This window comes from Neofelis nebulosa, chromosome 11, assembly GCF_028018385.1.
Source record: "Neofelis nebulosa isolate mNeoNeb1 chromosome 11, mNeoNeb1.pri, whole genome shotgun sequence".
NCBI classification, from domain to species: domain Eukaryota; kingdom Metazoa; phylum Chordata; class Mammalia; order Carnivora; family Felidae; genus Neofelis; species Neofelis nebulosa.
This window is the reverse complement of record NC_080792.1, coordinates 25,154,086-25,177,225: the sequence shown is the minus strand read 5'-3', so window position 1 is coordinate 25,177,225 and position 23,140 is coordinate 25,154,086. Positions and strand designations below refer to the sequence as shown.

The following is a 23,140-nucleotide window of genomic DNA, read 5'->3' as shown; positions in this document are numbered from 1 at the left end:
CAATAAAGAGTTAATGGCCATGGGCATCAGACAGCACTCTCAACCTTTGAGACCCATCTTGGAGCCCATCTCCTCTATGCAAACCTCTTTGCAAGCAAAAAAAAAAAAAAAAAAAAAAAAAGGAAAAGGTGGGAAAAAGCAACCCTTCCTTGACCGGAACTCTTCTCTGACTCACACGGTCCAGGCCAGCTAACCTATAATTCTCTCCTGTCTTGCATTTAATCATTTCAGGGCTTTTTCAGTGGGTTCCCAGATAGGGTATGATCCCTCCAGGGACCTTCATGTCCCCTCCCTGTAGGAGAAGCAAAGGAGTCCCTTTCAGAAGAATCGAGGGGCGTGTCTGTGGACTTGGTGGTTCCGCACGCTCACTTCTCACCGCCCTGCAGCCGTGCCACAGCCGAGCCCTGACTTGTGTGTCCCGCCCACACCTCTTCCTGCTCAGTTGTCCTCAGTGCACGTCTTTTCCCTGTGCCATGTGCTCTGCTTTTTCTCTCCTCTGCTGGCTTCTTGATGCAAATTTAATCCACAGAGGAATTTCCTCGCTGGCACCTACTCAAGGAGAAAGCCACTCTCTCGGTTTCCTGCAGCCTGGCTGCTGTCTGCTCCGTGTTGTAAGGACAGAGGTAGTCCCGGAGGACCGGAGGGACCGGAGCGGTCACACATATTCAGAGACACTCAAGCACTTTCAGTTTTCAGTACACTGTATTGCCTCCTGACGCTTCCCACAATCAGAGCCAGCCAAGTCCTTGGATTTGCCAGTGCTCATTCTGTGAGTATCTCTGATGTTAGGATGCATCTTATTTAATTGAAGGCAAGCCCTTCCAGAGAGGGCTGCAGTCACTTTGGTTGGGCACCTGGGAACCACTTACAATTCTCCGGCTGTAGGGCTTTTTGTTTTTCAGACTACATCGGTAGTGTGAATTCAGACTGCAGACCTGTGTGGTGACGAACATACGGCTCACGTTTTCAGAGACCTCTTTCCCTCCCCTCCACTGTGACAAGGTTGAACATGAAATCTCCTTGCTGTCCCGCACTGTGAGGCAGGTTCATTGCTTGGTACCACTGCACGGAGCCCTCGGGTGTCCTAGCTTTCTGCAGAAGCCTCTGGCTCCTGATAGCTTTGATTTGAAAAAATACGGCTTGTGGTCCATTAGCCAGAATTCCTCTGGCCATTCCCGGGAGCAGAATAGCTCCTCTGTTGGTAAACTCCAGCATGGCCGAGGTCATTGAGAATCCTCCTGTGAACTTAGGTCACAGGTCCACGGATTTCAAGGGAGCAGTCCCAGGCAACCCAGATATTTTGAGTCTCCCCAGTACGCTTGGGCTGGCGGCCAAGAGGGAGTCCCATCAGACAAGACAAACAGGGATTGGCCACAAAGGTAGGCTGGGCTGTGAGTCTGGGATCCGTGTAGCTCCTGCCCCACGCAGAGGAGGCTCGGGATGAGGGAAAGAGGTTGGATGTATCGGTGGCATTCTTACAGGCAGCAGAAACACCTGGCTCAGCTCAGGAGCTGGGTTCACTCTAAGGTGTATACAAAAGTCCCAGGAGGCCTCATGTGTCACCCTCCCTTGGCGCTCGGAGCAGGGGTAGAGTTCATCATGCTGACTTTTTATTTTTTAAGTTTCTTTTAATTGAGATATAATCAACATAAAATATTATATTAGTTTCAGGCATACAACATAATGGTTTGATATTTGTATGTAGTGCCAATGTGCCATTCGTGTTTTCTTAGATTTCTTAAGGTCCCTTGGTTGTGACCCTACATTTCTGTGAACTCCACGGTGCTCACTTCCAGGGGTATCTTCTGAATCGTTTTACAAAATGGCATAAATGATAGTTTCATGGACTCACCATATCAAGTCCACGATCCACCCAGAACAATGCTACCCAAATGAGGAACAGTCATGTATGCATGGACACGCCTGGATGGCCACTACAGTCTCCTCAAATATTACTTCACGTACCCTTGGTTTATGTTAATAAGCCACTTGTAATAACCTATTAAGTGTAGAGTCCAGTGAACTTTTACATATGTGTGCGTCTGGGTCAGCACAACCCAGATAAAAATGGGGAATATTCCAGCACCCTAGTACACTCCCCGGTGTCCCTCTTAGGAGCTACTCCCTCCAAAGGTAACCACTGTTCTGACCTCTATCATCACAGATTACGCCTGTTTGTTGAACGTCATATACATGGAATTATATAGCATGCATTGTTTGCTGTCTTTTTTTCCCAAAAACATAGCTGTGAGATTAGTCTGTGTCTATTGGGACTTTGTTTCACTGCTGCAGAATATTCCACCACATTTATGTCATCACCTCACCATCTTGGTATGAACACTATGAGCATTTTAATGGAATGACTTATTTTTCCCCTGCATATGTACTTTAAAGCATAGTTAGTAAGTCAGTGTACAAGAGCTTATGGCGGTTTTTTGTCTATAGTTGACATTTCTGGTCTTACGAGTCTTTCTATTTTTACCCTCTACTGCGTCCTGGAGAAAAGTTGCTGGCGTTGCTTTGCACCCATGTAAAGAGGACTTCTTCCTATGTGTTCTAAAAATGTCATTGAGAAAGCTCCACGGGGCTGGGGCGCATGGGTGGCTCAGTTGGTTAAGTGTCCGACGCTCGGTTTTGGCTCAGGTTGTTATATCATAGTTTCGTGACTTCGAGCCCTGCATCCGGCTAGTGCTGACAGTGCAGAGCCTGCTTGGGAGTCTCTCTCTCTCCCCGCCTCTTTCTTCCCTTCCCCTGCTCATGCTGTCTCTGTCTCTCTCAAATAAATAAACTTAAAAAAATTAAAAAATAGCTCAAAGGGGCTAAACACGGCCGTATCCTTCATGACTTGGTTTGTCCTCACTCCGCCATTATCCTTCCAGCTGGAGGTCTTGTCTCCACTCACCATGTGCAGCGGGAACGCACTGGTGGGCCCGGGCTCACTTCCGGGAGCTCACATTATGGACACACAGCAGCACGCGGAACCGAATTCTCGCACCTGCCAGAGCGCCCTTCCTCAGGGCTGGGCTAATCTGCGCGTCGTCAGGCTCTGAGCTACGCACGGGGACTGGAAAGCAGGCTGGGTGACGACCCACGCATACAGTCGGTCTCCAGCAAGTCTGGAGCCATGCTGGTTGCAGGGTGCTGCTGGTTCTCTCCCTGAAGATGCAGGCCTAGGGGCCCGGGGGTGGTGTGCCTGGGGCCCTGGGGGATGGTGTGCCTGGGCTCCTGGCTCTGCATCCCATTGTGTCCCAGCCCCAGGCCCACGTCCGACCAGGCACACATGTAAAGACTAGCTGGGCTGTGAGTTCTATCTCATCTGCACTGTGGGCCTCAGCTCCTGGTGACTTTGCTTCTCTTCGCAAGGTAGAAATGCAGTGTGTGTGTGTGTGTGCATACGTGCATACGTGTGTGTGTGTGTGTGTGTGTGTGTGTGTGTGTGTATGTGTATAAATAGCCAGCATAGCTTGCTCTTTGCTCTCAGTATTGGTGTGTTCTCTCATTCTGTAGTTTCTGATTTCATCTTGTCTTGTATCTAAGAGGCTCCTGAGGGGGGTGCCTGGGTGGCTTAGTCGCTTAAGTGCCCGACTTTGGCTCAGGTCGTGCTCTCTCCACTCAGCACGGGCCCCCGGCTTCAGATCCTCAGTCTCCCTCTTTCTCTGCTTCCCCCCTACTCTCTCTCTTAAATAACTAAAGGCTCCAGGGGGGGCTGCATGTTCAAAGCACGAGCCTGGCTTCCACTTCTCCTGCCAGAGTCCCTTGTTTCTGCAATGGCTTCAGGCCTCTCGAACGCGTCTGCGTGCTGCCTGTGCTGAGACAGGAAGGACCCCGTCTCACTAGTTTCCTTTGCTCTAACTTGTTGGAACAGGGTGAACGGTGGGGAGGGTGGATGTTGTGCAGCACACGCAGCCGGGGCCTTGTCCTCCACACTGGCCGAAGTCCTGAAGAGTTTTACGTCCGTCTGTCAGGTGCTGCTTTACCACGGCTCTCACACCAGAGGTGCCGGGGTATATATGGAGTCCAAGGCAGGCGTCCTGTCCCTGGGGAAGCAAGGCTAGGGCTCAGGGCACAGCTCTCGCCATGTGTCTTTCCTCGATCTCCGTGTCCCGGCTGCTGCCACAGCCCTCAGCCCTCACTGCTTGGGGCCCCATCCGCTGAGGTCCACGGACGTGTGACAGGGAGCATACAAGCAGCCCTGCCGCCCTTGCTCTGTGGGCAGCTGGGGACTCTGAAATATATAGGGTCTGGAGTGAAGACGAGGGGCCTCCCGGGCTCCAAGTGTCCCTGACGGGAAAAGTAGGGGGGACCGTGACTGTTGCCTCATCCTCTGCGGCTCAGGCGGGTTCTCCCTGTGCCACCAGCTGGTGGGGGTGGGAGCCGGACTGACAGCTTCCAGGGGGCTTGGCAGTAGCCGCTCAGAGGTGGTCGTAACCCTGGTCCCCCTGGCTCTGGGGCTTTGCTTCTGCTGTTTTCACCGAGGACAGATACAGGGAGTGTCCTTGGCCAGCGGGACTCCCAAGTTCCTGCACCAGGACCCCAATGGCCAGCAGGTGAAAGAGATTTTTGTCCCCCACCTGCGGTGCTAGGTTTGTTTACTTCTGGCTCCTTCTCTCCCTGCCTCAATTCCCAGGAAGGGAGAAGGACCAAGAGTGGCCGGCTTTGCTGAGAGAAGCCACCCGTGAGATGCCTCGGAGCAGGGGACCGAGGCAGCACAGGCCGGTGGTGCCACCTAGGGGAAGAAGTGTCCCCGGCTGGCTGCTGGCACAAAGACTCCTCAGTGCAAGTCAACCTCGTTTATAAAACCCAGGATTCACTTTCAGGATAAAAAACGAGGTGAAGAGAAAGGGAAAGGGAGTCATTGTTCGCGTGGTAAAAATGACTTCAATGATTTCTCATTTTACGAAGGCATTCCCTCCAGAGTACCTCAAAACACGTATGCTCCCATCCTACCTTTTAAGCGACTTGATTTAGTAAAAAAATTATAATTTCTTCCCACGAAGGTAGAAGAGATAGCACTTATTTATGTGGGGTGAGGAAAAAACGAAAACCGAAGAGTATCAATAGAAGGAAAAATTGTTCTCTTTCCTTGTTTGGATCCATCTCGGACAGAGCCCACTAATTCTTGATCCAGTGCCACTTAAACGCCAGTGACTTACAGATCTGGCTCCACCCCACACGCCAGAGTCCCTCACCCGAGGGCCCATCCGGCGTCCGAACGAACTACCGAACCCCCCTGACCTGCTTCACTCACAGCGTTCCCATCCCAGCGGCTGAGAAGCCCAGGCGTCATCCTGGACTCCTTTCTCTGCCAGCCAACAGCCAATCCATGAGGAAATCTCAAATTTCCATCTTCAGAGTATGAGCAGAGTCTGACAACGTCTCACGGCCCTGTTGCTGCCTCCAGCTCCGAGACACCGTTATTTCCGGGCCTGAATTATTGCAGGAGCCTCCTAACTGGCCTCCAGCTCTGTTCCTCCACAGTTCATTTCAGTAGGGCAGAATGAGGCCTGTCCTTGACTCCAAAGCCTGCGGTGCGTCCGATTTACTGAGAATAAAAGCCCAAGTCCCTACAAATGGCTTCTCGGGCCCCACGCGATCTGCACCCAGATGTTTCTCTGACTCTGACCCCTTTCCACCTTGCTCACTCTGCTCCAGCCACACGGGCTCCTTGCACAAGCACACTCCTGCTTTAGGACCACCCCTGGCGGTTTCTCCCCCTCTTCGTCCAGACACTTGCATGGCTAACCATCACCTCCTTGAAGTGTTTGCTCAGCTGTCACTCAGTGACCAACTTTATAATCTTCAAATCCGACAATCCATACTCAAACAGTATTCGCTCAGCTTTCTTGAACTTGGGGTGGAGTCACTGGCGTGTACTTGGGTTAATTGAAAGTAGGGTGCCTATATGTCCCAGTTTGCCTAGAATAGTCCCAGTTTACACTTGTTGCCCCCCCCACCCCGGGTTATAAATAGCAGCGTCCCCTCCACTTCTCGACAGTGACCTGGGTTGGATGATCCACTCTGTGGTCATCCTAGGGCGGAACTGAGGGGGCTTTCCCTCCTAACGCTTCTCTACCACACGTAGTTAGGTTCCAAGTAAAGTGCCCTTAGTTACTCTACTGTTTTCTACTGGTCCTTAGCACCAGGCCACAACACCTTTAGAATTTCACCCAGTTCTCCATTCCTTCTCTCACGAAAACACACAGGCACACAGCCACTTCCACTATGCTCTGCGGAGACAGAAAAGGTAACCTGTGTGAGAGTGGCTGCTTGCAGCTCGCTCTACTTGTGTGTGACTCGAGCGATCCTCCCATCTTTCATTTTCTTCAAACGTCATCCACCCACCCACCCATCCGTCCTCTCAACGTCACGGAGCGTCTACCGCGTGCCAGGCACTGTCCTTGCACACGAAAGTCCTTGCCCTCATGGAACTTACAGTCGAATGAAGGACACAGGCAAGAAACAAGCTAATAAGTGAACAGGAGCTCAGGAGAGTTCCATGGAGGTCAGCGTGCTCCAATCGAGTCACGGGGAGGGGAACTCAGTGGGAAGAGAGAACCCCTGACTGAGCAGAGGACATCTGGGACTTTTAAGATGAGTAGGGGTCTGACCTGAGAAGGCAGAGGAAATGGCGTTCCAGGCAGAGGGAAGATCTGCCACAGCCTGAAAGCATGAGAGAGCACAGCATGTGAAGAGTCAAAGGCCATATGTTTGAAGCACAGGGAGCCACAGGGAAGGAGGGCAAAGAGTCTGGATTTTATTCCAACTGTGACATAAACCTGTTTCGGGGCTTTGAAGAGGGTTGACCTGATATAGTTTGTACTTTCTGTTTATTTTTGAGAGAGAGAGCACGAGCAGGGGAGGGGCAGAGAGAGAGAGAGAGAGAGAGAGAGAGAGAGAGAGACAGGGGATCCAAAGCAGGATCTGCGTGGACAGCAGAGAGCCCGATGTGGGGCTCAAACCCACAAACCGTGAGATTATCACCTGAGCCAAAGTCAGACGCTTAACTGACTGAGCCACTCTATAATTTGTATTTTGTTTTTCCTTTTTCAATGTAAAATTTATTGAAATTATTGAAAGGGTTTTTAGTGAATTCCTCTCTACCTCAGATGCTCCCGGAGAGTTTCTGGGTGTCCCTGAGCTAAGCCTTTCCCAAGTTTCTTTTCTTTTTTTTTTTTAATTTTTTTAATTTAAAATTTTACTTAAATTTTATTCATTTTTTAGTTTTTAACTTTATTTTTTAAATTTTACATCCAAATTCGTTAGCATATAGTGCAACAAGGATTTCAGGAGTAGATTCCTTACTGCCCCTTACCCATTTAGCTCATCCCCCCTCCCACACCCCCTCCCGTAACCCTCTGTTTGTTCTTCATATTTGAGTCTCTTCTGTTTTGTCCCCCTCCCTGTTTTTATATTATTTTTGCTTCCCTTCCCTTATGTTCATCTGTTTTGTCTCTTAAAGTCCTCATATGAGTGAAGTCATATGATATTTGTCTTTCTCTAATTTCACTTAGCATAATACCCTCTAGTTCCATCCATGTAGTTGCAAATGATAAGATTTCATTCTTTTTGATGGCCGAGTAATACTCCATTGTATATATCTACATCTTCTTTATCCATTCATCCATCGATGGACATTTGGGCTCTTCCCTTACTTTGGCTATTGTTGATAGTGCTGCTATAAACATGGGGATGCATGTGTCTCTTCGAAACAGCACACCTGTATCCCTTGGATAAATACCTAGCAGTGCAATTGCCGGGTCATAGGGTAGTCCTATTTTTAGTTTTTTGAGGAACCTCCATACTGTTTTCCAGAGTGGCTGCACCAGCTTGCATTCCCACCTATAATCTGTATTTTATTTATTTATTTTTCAACGTTTTTTATTTATTTTTGGGACAGAGAGAGACAGAGCATGAACGGGGGAGGGGCAGAGAGAGAGGGAGACACAGAATCGGAAACAGGCTCCAGGCTCCGAGCCATCAGCCCAGAGCCTGACGCGGGGCTCGAACTCACGGACCGCGAGATCGTGACCTGGCTGAAGTCGGACGCCTAACCGACCGCGCCACCCAGGCGCCCCTATAATCTGTATTTTAAAAAGGTGCCCCTGGCAGTTTCTTGGAGAACAAAGGGGGCCAAGTCTGGAGGTAGGCTTACAGTTGTCCAGGCAAGAGATTCTGGTAGCTTGGACTAAAGTGGTGGAGGTGGAGAGAAGAGGGTGGATCTGAGACCTATTCTGAAGGAACTGATAAAACTTGCTGATGAACAGGATAGAAGGGGTGAGGGAGAGGCCTCTGACTTGAGCTACCGGAATCATGAAGGGAAGGACTAAGAAGGGTTGGTTGGGTGAAGTTATTGTGTGAGCCGTGTGTAAGATGGAGATGCCCAAGAGAAATGTCTAGAGGGCAGCTAGATAAGAGACTGGAGTTGGAAAGACCAGTGTTGGGATGGAAATGTGATGGTTTCCAGGACCAGGGATGAAATCGTGCAGGGAGAGAAGACAAATCAGCCGAGGACCGATCCTGAGAAACCGACAAGCAGAGATTTAGTGGAGGAACAGATGCAAAAGACCAAGGGAGGGTCCCTTGTGTCATGTTTTGGAAAAGTAAGACGAAGGCAGAAAGGTTTCTGGTAGATTTGGTAACACGAAGGTGGCTGTGACATTAGAGGGATCCATTAAGTGGTGGAGGCAACACCAGGTTAGGGTGCTGTGGAGAAACAGTGAACGATTCGTACATTTCTTAGTAACACTGGGGATAGGTGGAAACTTCCTTCGTTTGGTAAACTGTACCTATCCCACACCTATCGTAAGGATCATGGATACTCAATGGGGAACCCGGGATTTGGATTTTTTCCCTCCTCCCAACATTGCATCAGAGGTCCCAGCCCTGTGTAGAAGGGCAGTACAGGTAAGTAAGATTGTCTATGTGACCAGAGCTCATACAAGGGTTCAGCAAGCTGGCTACATGCGGAATACTCAAACACTGTTCATTAGCAACAGCCAAATAGAAAATAAAATAGAAAAAAGATCTCATTCTTTTTATATCCAAATAAAACGACACCAAACCATTATGGGAAAAGGTGATAAAACTTTCCGAGGCATGTGCTGGGACATTCCCTAGGAAGCGCCTCTTTTCAACGATTTCTCGGTGACAATCCCTGCTGACATGACCAAGGCAGCCGGTGTCTGATACAGAATGAAGACGAAGTCCTTGGTATTTTTTTGGTCATGGAACGGAGAGGTCCTTGACCAAATGGATGCTAAAGCTTCTGAGAACCAAGATGTTCTCTAATGATAAAAAAAAAAAAAAAAAAAAAGGTGATGGAGGCAGCGAGCATAGAGCCACTGAGGACAGCATCCAAGCAGGAAGCCAGGAAATGGAAATAAGGATAAGTGGTAGGGTGGTAACACTGCGTAGCATAAACCTCCAACTAGCACAGCGTTCTGCAAAAGGGAGAAGATAACTGGTCTGGAAGCAACACTCAAGGGCAGCAAGGCCACTGCCATGCAGACCTGAGACGCTGGGGCAAGAGAGAGAAGGCTTATCTGTGAAGTATACTGAAGACGTCCCTGTGTTTACAAGGAACTTATGCACTAAAGAGTGAATAACGGTCACATTTGTATTACTTGTTCCCATTCATCTCACCTTCCCAAATTCCTCCGATCCTCAATATTGGTTCATATATAATCACAGCAGAATGTGGAAAGCTGAATATTTTTATATTTAAAGGTGTCTATGTATGTACACACACACACACACACACACACACACACACACAGAGCTAATACCTATATAAACAAACACAGAATGAAGAAGGGACATGAGAAGGGCATGGGTGGATTGAGGGTTAAAGCAGGATTTTTTAATAGCAGCCATCTTGACATTTGGGGCCAGAGAATTCTTTGTTGGGGGAGGGGCCGTCCTGTGCACTGCAGGATGTTCAGCGGCATCCCTGGCCTCTCTCTACCCACTAGATGCCAGTAGTCATGACAACCAAACACATCTCCAGATAGTGCCAAATACCCCTGGGGATAAAACCGTCCCCTGTTGAGAACCACTGGGCTAAGAGTATGCATAACAAAGGACTGAAGACAGGGCAGAATTCGGATAAACTGAGGAGGCTGAAGGAGGAGGGTGCAATCCGGGCAAAACTCGGGTCTCCCATCTGTGGCTCCAGTGACACTCAACTAGGCTTCTCTAAATTGTCGGGTAAGCTCAGTGATTTCTAACAGCCACTTTCTACTGTCTGTTTCCCCACTTTCGTTGGCTGCGCAGCCCACGTTAGCAGCGACATTCCTTTCTGACCACTGGAAGTGCTGGTGGTGGGAGAGAGAGAGGTATCATATGCCTTCTTGTGAGACTGGACTTCTAGTCTTTTCTCAGCCCCACATTTTCCATTTAAAAATACGGTTCTTAAGGGGCACCTGGGTGGCTCAGTTGGTTAAGTGTCTGACTTCGGCTCAGGTCATGATCTCGTGGTTCATGGGTTCGAGCCTCGCACTGGGCTCTGTGCTGACAGCTTGGAGCCTGGAGTCTGCCTCAGATTCTCTGTCTCCCTCTCTCTCTGCCTCTACCCCCACTCACGCTCTCTCTTTCAAAAATAAGTAAACGTTAAAAAAATTTGTTTTAAAAAGAAGGTACGCTCCCACTCAAATGTCTTTGAAGACTTAAAATACGTAACCAGCACATATCGGGACCAAGTTCAGTAATCTGCTTCTTGGATATTTACCTCAGAACGAATTACGAACATCACTAAACACCACAAGTTAAACTGGTTTCAAAATTTTGAAAAATACAATTCAACTACAACAACAAAAAAATTCCATTTAACAAGTGGGAAAAAGACTTAAAATAGACATTTCTCCAAAAAAGATATATGAACGGCCAATAAGCACAGGAAAAGATGCTTCACATCACTACTAATTAAGGAAATGCAACTCAAAACCAGCGAGGTACCTAACTTCACACTCATTGGGAGGGCCATTATAAAAAACAAACAGAAAACAGCAAGTATCAATGAGGATGTGGAGAAGTGGGAGGAACCCTTGCGCGCGGCTGGGGAGAGCGTAAGACGGGGCGGCCAGGGTGGACAACGGTTTGGCAATTCCTGGACATATTAGAAACAGAGTTACCACGACACCCAGCAATTCCACCCCTGGGTACGTGCCCCAAAGAACTGACAGCAGGGCCACGAACAGAGATTTGGCCAGCCTTGTTTAGGGCGGCGGCGTTACTCACAAAAGCCAAGGGGCCGCAGCAAAGCAGGCGTCCACAGATGGATGGAGAGATAAATGTGCTCTCTACATACAATGGAATGAATATTCTTCAGCCTTAAAAAAAAGGAAGGAAAGTCTGACATGAACTACAACGTGGACGAACCCTGAGGACATTATGCTGGTGAAATAAGCCAGTCACAACAGGACAAACCCTGTTTGACTCTATTTGTGCGGGGCCTTGGGTAGTCCGATTCTTAGAGGCAGACAGTCGAATGGTGGTGGCCGGGGGCTGCGGGGAGGGCACCGGGGACTCAGAGTTTCAGCTCCACGAGATGAAGAGAGTTCTAGAGATGGATGCCACCGGGGATTGTATCAATAACATCAATGTATTTAAAAACACTTAAATGTGGTCGATGGTAAATTTTATCTTACGTGTATTTTACCTCAATTAAAAAATTTTAAAAATGCAAGAAATGACAGGAAAGGATTAACTGAAGTTAAAGCAGTATTTATTCAATTTTCTTGCACTCGTCTTATCTAAGGCATAAGTGGTGATTATTCAGCATTATACCAATTGTTTTAAGGCCTCTGTGGTTGGACGTTTGCTCAGAGATAGGTCCCATCTGGTGCAAATCTGAGAGAACTTATTTATTCTGGCGTGGGCTCTTATTCATGAGAGACACATCTTTTTGCCTCACTATCCCTTCATCGAGCTCAATCACTTTCAGTACAGGGCACGTGTGGTTTTGCAGCTGCTCTGAAGGTCACCTGGCTCCCTGTGGCCCTGGCCCCTCGAAGTGCGAGCGGGCCTCGGCGGGCCCCTCAGGCTGTGCTTTCGATGATAACTGCGATACCCTGGCCGCCTCCGATGCAAGCTGATCCCACGGCGTATTTTCCACCCCGACGCCTGCAAGAGAAAGCAGTGGCTGAAATCCACCCGAATAAAAAACGAACAGAGTTAATTCAAAAACTAATTAAATAGAATTAATAATGGTCACATCTACATTAATCATTCTCATTCAGCTCATCTCAATCTTTTCCCCAATCCTCAATATCGGTTTACAGTCGCAAGAGGAGAAAGAATTTAGAAAGCGGAGTACTTGTACTAAAAGAAAGTGGTAACACAGAAGGGGGAAGCTGAGAGAGACGCTGAGGTGTGCCGGGGGAAAGAAGAGACAGGAGGTGGCAGAGACAGGCGGAGACAGGCTCCTCCTGAGGAGGAGTGAGGAGCCATCAGCCTCTTTGATTTATATGGTTTCTGATTTTTATGGCACCTTGGAGTGAGTGCAATTAGTGAAGTTTGTCCATGTGAAAAGGCAGGTAATTTAGAAGCATTTCATGCCCCTTTCATAAAAATTAGACTCCTTTGGATCACAATCTGTTCTCATTCCTCAATCTAACAGAACAACCTTGAGAAAGCCACCTAGGAACTTTCCGGTGCACGTCACTCATTTCAATTCAATTACTTATTAAGTGAAATGAGTCCCATTTACCTTAACTTAACAGGAGCCAGAGTGATTTTTTTTTTTTTTAGGCCTTGACATATTTGGTTTTGTTTGCAACGTTCCTAACAGAAAGAAATGGTCCAAAACACACAGCACGGGAAGGAGGAGCTCTTCTATTAGGACTGAAAGATATCAAACACACAGAAGGCTCCTCCTGGAACCCCGGCAACAGTGAAGGAAACACTTAGCTCAGACCCAAACTAGCAGTTTGCTTTGGTTTCTTAAATGACAGCATCTAGATGGGAACCCTCCCAATATGTTGTCTGGTTTCCTAAATAATTTTATCTCGCTCTTGCAATGGGCCTCGTGAGTGCTGACTGCTGTGTACCAGCACCGGGTAGGGGCAGAGCCAGGAGGGGGCATGTGCTGAGGGGCTACACTGAGCCCATGGCAAACACGAGGAAGCGTGCACATCCCAAGTGCAGAGCCCCTAAAAAGTCAACCGAGCCACCTCTAATCTCAGCCGAAAAGGGTATAACTTGTTCCTGGTGAGAAGCAGTACAGGGGGATAGGAGGAATGAAAAGTGTTGGACTGTTCTGGGGAAACCTAAATCCGTGCATTTTTACCAACGATGGCAAATATAAAATGAAACAATTTCTATCAGATACCTTAATTCGTGAACCAGGTGCGCCATAATTCTTGTTCCAGATCCTCCCAGTGGGTGACCCAAAGCAATGGCTCCACCATTCACGTTGGTTTTACTTGGGTCAAGATCCAAACTCTTCTGAACTGCTAAGTACTGAGGAGCAAAAGCCTCATTCACCTAAAAATAATCAAAACACTGGTAAAAATCCTTACTCATAAGTTGATTTTCGACCGAGAATTGTCCAGTCCTACTGATGGCTAATTTTGCTCTTTTTTTTCTTCTATTTAAACTACCTTGCAAGGTTATTTTAGTTTATCTTCAACCATTCTTTGTAAAGACATCAGGTTTGAAAATGGGTGTATTTACTAACTTATACTTTAAGTCCACTGCATCCCTTGAAGAAAAGAAATCCTCAGTAATGTTGTAAACATACCTACTAGAGGCAGTGGGAGATGGTCCACAGGTTCTGAAGCCAGAGGGATGGCTCAAATCTTGGCTGAGTGCATGTTCTTTAAGTTCTGGACACTCGAGGCTCCCTCAACAGTAAAATGTGGATGCAGTACAGCCTAAGAGTTATTGTCAAGGTTAAATGAAATTATGGGTATTAAGTGTCTAGTGTAGCACCTGACACATACCAACTATTCAGTAGATGATCGCTGTCAGTATTATCACTGCAGTGCTACTTGCCATACATCCTAGAAGAAACTGACATATGACAAAGGATAAACCTTCAAAGCCAGACACACAGAATGGTTACTATGCTGATACTAGGCAGATTTGAAAAGTATCGTATTTATTACTTAACAAGGTTGGCTATAAGAATTACCTTCCTGGGGCACCTGGGTGGCTCAGTCGGTTAAGCGTCCGACTTCGGCTCAGGTCACGATCTCACAGTTTGTGAGTTCGAGCCCCGCATCAGGCTCTGTGCTGACAGCTCGGAGCCTGGAGCCTACTTCAGATTCTATGTCTCCCCCTCTCTCTACCCCTCCCCTGCTCACGCTCTGTGTCTGTCTCTCAATAATAAATAAATGTTAAAAAAAAATTAAAAAAAAAGAATTACCTTCCTTCAAGTTCATAGCAATATATTTTCAACATGATCGTAGCTAGAAAATTGTGTCAGTAGGAAAACTGTTAAGAGAGGTAACTTTTACAGAGTCGAGATGAAAATCTAGTCGTGTTCTTTCCTACTGTATTTTCTGTTTCCCCAAGATGGTGCTTTGTGTGTCTTTAGATCCTATATTATTTTTCCATTTTATATCGGCATGATCATCAAAAGTCCCAAAGACAATCATATCAAGATGTTGAGCGCTATGTCCTTGAGTACATATACATCTATAAATGATTATGAACAGATTTAAAGAGCTGACAAATTTAAACAGAGTTTTTAAGTGTGAAATCTAGTAAAAAATTTAATGACATTATTTGCTAATACAAATATGGGAATTAATTAGCCCCCTTGAGGCTCTAATAATGGAAGAAGAGATTTAAGGATAAGCCATTTGTCTAAAACCATGGTTTCCTGGATGAGAGATTACCACAGAGGAGATCACATGTGTGCCCAGAGAACGCCCCTTCTCTACCAATTTAAATAGAGACGTTTCCTTTGTTGTATTTGTTATCTTTCAATGTCAAGGAGCATATGTTTAATTACCTAAAATTTTCAAATACTCCCCAAATGTAAAATGTATTTAATCCAGCCTTAAGTATTTTCTTTTCTACTCCTACTTTTTTTTTTTTTTAATTTTTTTTTTCAACGTTTTTTATTTATTTTTGGGACAGAGAGAGACAGAGCATGAAGGGGGGAGGGGCAGAGAGAGAGGGAGACACAGAATCGGAAACAGGCTCCAGGCTCCGAGCCATCAGCCCAGAGCCTGACGCGGGGCTCGAACTCACGGACCGCGAGATCGTGACCTGGCTGAAGTCGGACGCTTAACCGACTGCACCACCCAGGCGCCCCTACTCCTACTTTTAATTATTCTACACATTTAAGATGCCTTTGTTCTAACCTAGTATTAAAAAAAAAAAAAAACACAAACAAATCACCATACCAATAAACTTAAGTTTTCTATGCGAAAAATTATGACATCCCAAATCTAGCTGCAACTATGGTGTAAAAGCCAAAGATAAGTTTGGGGAAGGGGGGAGTTTTAACTTGGGGAGAGGGCCAGAAACTTCTAGATTTGGCATCAGATACAGTTTTCTATTATGTCAATTCTTTTGCTTGTATTTTTTTCATTTTCATCCATAAAAGAAGGTTAAAGTTGTTTATTTGTCACCCACCTTATATCATATTCAATTGAATTCAACAAGCACATTAACAGTCTAAAATGCAATAGTCTTATAAGGGTCAAAGAAGTTTCCAGGAATTCATATTTTAGTAGAAAAAAATCAGGCTGTTTTAATTATTCAAATATACATAAAGCATTTTAATCAGGTAGACAAAAGTACCAACCCAGGCATGTAATGAAAAGTAATACGTATTTAGATGCACATCATTTGGAAAGGCAATAGCACTAAAACGAAAGAGCTAAAAAATACCAAATAAAGCCATTAATGCTGTAGAAGTTGGTGGTTTACTCATATAAAAAAGCATCACACTTACCTCTACCAAATCCATGTCCTTAAGACTCCGTCCTGTTTTCTTCAGTGCCCCATTGATAGCAGACACAGGACCTATATAAGCACAAAAATCAATTTCATCTTATATTTAGTTAAGTATCAAATTTCTCCTTCCTTACTAAACAGGTAAGGAAGGAAGAAATAATGCGACAGTTATTAGTAGCCACAGTTCTTACTACCTTGATAGCACATTATTCAATGATGTGACAATAAAAAAAACAAAAAAGAACCCAAGGGAAAAGCTGGTTATGCAGTCCAATTGTAGATGGGAGGCTCACGTGAGACGTTCTACCATAAACAGCTTTAAGGGTTCGGACAGCCAAAGGAGTTCTATCTGGGGTTCCGCAGTCATTTACAGACCACGCTTCATACCAAATGGCCAGGCAGACCGAGCGCTCTCCCGCATACAAATCACATGCATTCCTGGTACCGAAGAGCCTGTGGCTACTCTGAACTTGCAGGCCATCTGGGCAAAAGGCAAGAAGCAGCAGTAGCATCTCCACGTGGGCACAGCAAGACAGGAAGCCACGAGGCACTTGAGGGAAAAGATCTCTGAAGCAAAGAGGTGTTTATAATGCCAACAGTAGGCAGAGAATTTAAACAAAACAAAACCCCCTCTGCAGATGCAAAATCTACCCAGTAAGACTTCTGAAACTTTAGCTCCCAGATTACTGATGATCACCCATGGCTGTTTAATGCTGCTCATAATTTTTAGGTATATTGACATTTTTCCCATAAGGTAAAAAATCTGGCTAAAGAAGATTATCTACTTCTTTATCTGTTCATAAATAATGAAATTGCCATATTATCTATCTATCTATCTATCTATCTATCTATCTATCTATCTATCTGGTATGTTCTGCTGAATTCAAGTAGTCAAATATCCCGCAACAAGTTTCATAAATATACCTAAGGTAAATGAGAAATCAGTCTGTATGAGAAGCATAATGCAATCTAAATATAATGTAACTTGTTTTGTCACCTAGTTAAAATGTTCTTTGGACAACAGTATGCTTATTGGTTGAGGGCACCCAGTTAGCGCTTTTCAATTTGAAGAACCAGTTTTGCGCGTTAGCACAGAACCTAGTTCCAGATTCTCTTTGTATCTCTAAGGCCCCAAAGCAGGATGGACAGTCAACAGGAAAGCATGTTTTCCAGCATGGTCAGGGATGAAGCATCCTGTGAAAGACACTCAGAACTAAAAGCTGAGGATGTGACACCCACCATCCCACATACTTCCTTGCCTTCATATCCATATTAGGCATGACTCGGTATGTTGTTCACTTAGAATCCTTACACTATCCTGGGCCGCAACTTGAGTTTTAAAGGATGTTCCCATAACACTGTTATTTACCAGGACTCAGGAAGTTATAGTATTCTCGTTGGGAAAAGGAGATCTCATTTCTAGGCCTACCACTAAATAGCTATGTGACCTTGGGTACCTTTTTTGGGCTACAAGCTTCTCATCAGAAGTGCTCTGAATTGGTTTTTAACATTTTTCTTTTTAACCATTGGAATCCTTTCTACAAATAAAGCCCAATAAAAGATAAAGCCAGAGCTGCTACAGCTAAGAGGTTCCAAGCTTCACCCACTATTGCCATCACTGGCGAGTTCCAGGGAGCACTGTCTTTCCATATGTGTCCTTCCTTGGAGCCATTACTGTTCTTTCTCCGTCCGGCTTTTCCCCCTTTTTCTGGGTCAGTAGCTACTCTACAGTGCTAAGGATTGCTTGATGTTGGAGAACTGCCTAACTGAGGAAACTATTCTTAGAAACTGGATTGATGAGTCAGTCCCCACCACTCAATAACGGCTCTCCCTGGCTTATTCATCCGGTGCCATTTCATGTAGTTAACTTGTTTAATCCCATATGACAACCAATAGACAGCTGTTTAGGTGAAGGGACATTTGACACTGTGGGGCATTTGGTATATATGGATCTGTTCAAGCCCTGAAGGGGGAAAAAAAATCAAGCTTTCCACAGTGGTATTTGTTTTACTACAGGGCCAACATTCAGACCCTGGAAGAGAACGAAGGAAAATTACATTTTTTTTTTTTTTTTTTTGCTGACTATATTAATGTAACAGAACCTAGTAAAAATTGAGGTTAAACTGAAAAAGAACTACAAAATAACTACTTATCTATATCAGATAGATTTGATTGATCATCAAAGCCACCTAGGTACACTTAAAAAAAAAAAAAAGCCATACTCCCAGGCTCCACCCTGGAAGTACTGAAACAAAATCTTTCGAGGTGGGATTACAGGCAGATTTTGATGATCACTTGGGATTGGGAACCACTGTTCTAGACACTGAAATGATAAATGCCATACCAATACACAAATGTTTAATTTTTTAAGCTACCTTCCATCTCTAAAACAAAAGCTGATGTTTTGTTGATAGCGAGTAGCTGAAAGCTAATAAGCTTTTAAACCTGTAACATAGAAAAAATGGACTTTTTTTTAAAGTTTATTTATTTGAGAGGGAGAGGGAGCGCAAGCAGGGGAGGGGCAGAGAGAATCCCAAGCAACCTCTGCGCTGTGAGCATAGAGCCCGATGTGGGGCTCAAACACATGAAACTGTGCGATCAAGACCTGAGCCGAAAGAGAGTCAGAAGCCTAACCGACTGAGCCGCCCAGGTGCCCCCCGCCCCCGCAAATGGACTTTTAACAGATGTTTACACAGCTTAAAGTTTAGTTAAAGTAATCTGAAGCACAGTGAAAGCCGACAAAGTATGGACATGCCAGCTTTCTTTTTTAGGAATTCTGTAGAGAGAAATCTCCGAAGGACATGGCAGCGAACATGGTTGGGTATTAACTCAGTCCCAATCAGCATACTGGAATTACTCAGGTAGAAGCTTGAGGTTCACACTGAAGGACCTCTGGGAATGCAGGTCACAACAGGTCAACCCCCTTCTAGCGTGGGACCTACTTCAAAAATTGATTAGTTGAAGAAGGCCTAATTAAGCTCATAGCAAAATCTCTGGGCCTATCAAGAATCTGAACATAGCCCTGGCATAGGCTTTTCTTTGGGGTATGAGGGTACAGGTGGGACACATCAAAGCCTCTGGGCATGAATGTTTTTGTAAGTGAGGCCCCTCATTAGTTCCGAGGATGACAGGAACTACTACAGTCAGCATCAGCTGCGGTTCCTGGAGTGTATCCAGCGAAAAGCTTTTCGTTCCCCTAATTCGTATTTTTCAAGCCAAGAAAGAGTATACAGTTGGCTCTTTAACAACATAAGTTTGAACTGTGTGGATCCACTCAGATTTTTTTGATAAACATAGTAGAGTATTATAAATGCATTTTGTCAATAACATTTCCTTTTCTCTAGTTTATCGTAAGACTACAGTATTTACTACATATAAAATATGTGTTAACAGTTTATGTTATTGGTAAGGCTTCTGGGCAACAGTAGGCTATTGTAGTTAAGTTTTGGGGGAATCGAAAGTTATACTTGGATTTTGGCTACATGACGGCTGGCGCCCCTAACCCCCACGTTGTTCAAGGGTCAACTGTACACGTTTGTAGGGGTTCTGCTAATCTTTGCCAAGTGAGATACACTGTAATTCTTCATTTTCCTATTAAGGCCCAGCTGAGCCGGGTGGGCATGACTTTGACTTCCTGAGACAACACGGTGAGAAGAGCACTTGAATTAGAGAGGGCTGGTTCTCATCCTGGCTCCATCACTTACTGGTCTGGAACTTTACAAGACAACCTCCCTAAGTTTCAATTTTCTCATTCATAAAGGGGTTGTGGGAAGAAGAAATGAGATATACTAGTGACCACATGCAGAACAGCCAGCATTCAGGAATCTCTGTTTCACCCCAGGATCTCTCCCCCATCGCGTGTTCTCTCATCTTGTCCCCACCTTATAATTCTTATCTGTTCTATTCTGGGTGTTAGTTTTAAAGATCTCAAATGGCAATGGAATACTACTTGGCAATGAGAAAGAATGAAATATGGCCTTTTGTAGCAACGTGGATGGAACTGGAGAGTGTTATACTAAGTGAAATAAGTCATACAGAGAAAGAGAGATACCATATGTTTTCACTCTTATGTGGATCCTGAGAAACTTAACAGAAACCCATGGGGGAGGGGAAGGGGGAAAAAAGTTACAGAGAGGGAAGGAGGCAAACCATAAGAGACTCTTAAAAACTGAGAATAAACTGAGGGTTGGTGGGGGGTGGGAGGGAGGGGAAAGCGGGTGATGGGCATTGAGGTGTTGTCTGGAAACCAATTTGACAATGAATTTCATATTAATAAATAAATAAATAAATAAATAAATAAATAAATAAATAAATATCTCAAATGGACAGTAAGACATGATTAACTGCCCACAAGAGTCTGTACAGTCTTGGTTTTCCTACTGTGCCTGGCACCGTTTTTCATGAAGATTAGTTGTTTAAATGACTGATTACCAATCTCCTTTTCTCCACAAGTAACCTTGATTTAGCTACTGTTTAAGGTATCTGAATGCCAGAGAAGAGTTAACTCTGGAGACATAACAGACCGGTCTGTTTCACTGCAAACTTACCAATACCCATGATAGAGGGATCACATCCAGACGCAAAATAGCCCACAATTCTCACAAGTGGTGTGAAGTTATGTTTTTTAACGGCATCTTCACTAGCTATGATAACAGCTCCAGCACCATCGGATATCCCCTTGGAAACAAAAACAGAAGATTAATTAGAGGGCAAGAGGGGCGCCTGGGTGGCGCAGTCGGTTAAGCGTCCGACTTCAGCCAGGTCACGATCTCGCGGTCCGTGAGTTCGAGCCCCGCGTCAGGCTCTGGGCTGATGGCTCGGAGCCTGGAGCCTGTTTCCGATTCGACTTCAGCCAGGTCACGATCTCGCGGTCCGTGAGTTCGAGCCCCGCGTCAGGCTCTGGGCTGATGGCTCGGAGCCTGGAGCCTGTTTCCGATTCTGTGTCTCCCTCTCTCTCTGCCCCTCCCCCGTTCATGCTCTGTCTCTCTCTGTCCCAAAAAATGAATAAAAAACGTTGAAAAAAAAAAAAATTTTTAATTAGAGGGCAAGAGGATCCAGTTAATTATGATCTGAACTAATGGGGTAACGTTAGGATTATGGTAATACAGAGGAAGCAGCGCCACAATTTGGGGGATAGCAAGTAGTGCCCACAGTGCTCGGGTGGGCCGGAGACTGACTCAGGCACAGAATGCCACTTTCACCGACGGAAAACAGGAAACAGTGGCAAGAGGAGCTTATATCCAGATGTGGGGAGAGGTAAGAAATCTGATGAGTTGTATGCATCAGGGAAAAAACAAAACAAAACATGAACACAAATAATAAACCAGGTGGATTTCCTTCCAGATTCCTCAGATAATAGTCTGAAAGAACCAAGAAATTGGAAGAGTATTATATGAGAGCACCTAGTTAAAATATTTTGGTTTGGACTATGAAAACCCCAATCAGCAGAATATGAACACTACTAATTTTTTCAAATTTTTAAAGTTTATTTATTTTGAGAGAGCTAGTGGGGGGAGGGGTGGGGGGGAGAGGAAGAGGGAGAGGGAGAGGGAGAGGGAGAGAGAGAGAGAGAGAGAGAGAGAGAGAGAGAGAGAGAGAATCCCAAGAAGGCTCCTCGCTGACAGCACAGAGACTGACGTGGGGCTTGAACTCACAAACTGTGAGATCATGACCTGAGCCGAAACCATGAGTCGGATGATTAACCGACTGAGCCACCCAGGTGCCCCTGTGAACACTACTAATTTAAGCTAAATTACTAAAGACTAGTATGAAAAGTATCTATTTATTTTTTTTTATTTTTTTTTATTTTTGGGACAGAGAGAGACAGAGCATGAACGGGGAAGGGGCAGAGAGAGAGGGAGACACAGAATCGGAAACAGGCTCCAGGCTCCGAGCCATCAGCCCACAGCCCGACGCGGGGCTCGAACTCACGGACCGCGAGATCGTGACCTGGCTGAAGTCGGACGCTTAACCGACTGCGCCACCCAGGCGCCCCTAGTATGAAAAGTATCTAAAAGACACCTCACGATTACTCTGCACTGAATACAATAAGAAGAGTTCGAGAGTTCAAGGTACGTGCCACCTACCGACGCATTCCCTGCAGTAACGGTTCCTTCCTTCTTGAATACTGGAGGCAGTTTATTTAACTGCTCCAGGGTTGTTTGGGGCCGAGCGTGCTCATCCACCTGCATCATCTGTTTCCCCTTCTTAGTCTTCACCTCAATTGGTACCATCTCATTATTAAAGTAGCCAGCATCATTAGCTGAAATAGGAGACCATCATAAGAATGGGAAAAAAAAGATGATATAAGAAATGAAATCAAACACATCCTTCAATGTACCTTCTGGTCTCCCCTTTCCTCACAGCCCTACTTTAAAATAAACCTTTACTACATGTACAACTGACCTTGCCTGTTGGAGGATTTAATGTACTGCCATGAATCTATACAAATGCATTCTGCATCTTTTTTACCTTATATTTTTTGACCTTTTTCACTACAATTTTTTTTACAAGGTACTGCTAGATTATTAGCAGTCCTAGTCTGTTAGCTACAGGTATAATAGCACTAAGTAAATTTAAGTCTCATTTAAACTTCTCTGAGTTGAGAAGTAATTTAAAAGGTACCAAGTTGTACAACAATAATTATTGTACACTTAAAAATACGCTAAGAGGGTAGATCTTACGTTAAGTGTTTAGCACAGGAAGAAAAAAGAAGTGGTCTCTAAAAGAAGTGAGCCAAGAAACCCGGAACTGAAATGTAGTGACAAGCAACCTGAAGAAACGATTTGAGCTATTACTGACACAGGTCCAAGTGTAACAGCTTACCTACTTCCATCTCCACTCACTCGAACGGACTACAGTAATCTGACGCGTCAGAAATAAGGATAAGCAGGGAGTGATACCACCTTAAGTGTGAAATCACTTTATAGCAGGCTAAAACACTTCCCATATTTGGATTTCACTACTCTATTAGGGAAAAAAGGGAAGGCAAACATTTTTTATCTCCATTGTACAGACGCTCAGTGAGTACATGACTGAGGTCAGATAACTTCTATGTGGCCAAGGCAGAGAGAGAACTGATGACTCTTGACCTCTGGACCAACACCTTCGCACTTTAAACGTGTCACCGAAAAACACAGAGAATGAATTGGCTGGCGTCAGCTCCAGCCCACTCCTCCCGCTGAAATGCTAAGATGGACTTCATGCTCACTATTCTAAGTATGTGACATCC

The 23,140-nt window shown here is 45.3% G+C and overlaps 1 protein-coding gene across 1 annotated transcript in view; it reads right to left on the bottom strand.

Annotated features, from left to right (window-relative positions):
- Positions 1–11,705: 11,705 nt before the first annotated feature.
- Positions 11,706–23,140, bottom strand: part of ACAA2 (acetyl-CoA acyltransferase 2) — a 34,846-nt gene continuing 23,411 nt past the window's right edge. Inside the window, exons 6-10 of the mRNA XM_058692143.1 lie at positions 21,996–22,171; positions 20,457–20,586; positions 15,908–15,978; positions 13,328–13,482; positions 11,706–12,120 (exon numbers count right to left, since the gene is read on the bottom strand). Of these exons, the coding sequence (XP_058548126.1) occupies positions 12,036–12,120; positions 13,328–13,482; positions 15,908–15,978; positions 20,457–20,586; positions 21,996–22,171 (617 nt within the window). The 3' untranslated portion in view covers positions 11,706–12,035. The remainder of the gene's footprint in view (positions 12,121–13,327; positions 13,483–15,907; positions 15,979–20,456; positions 20,587–21,995; positions 22,172–23,140) is intronic.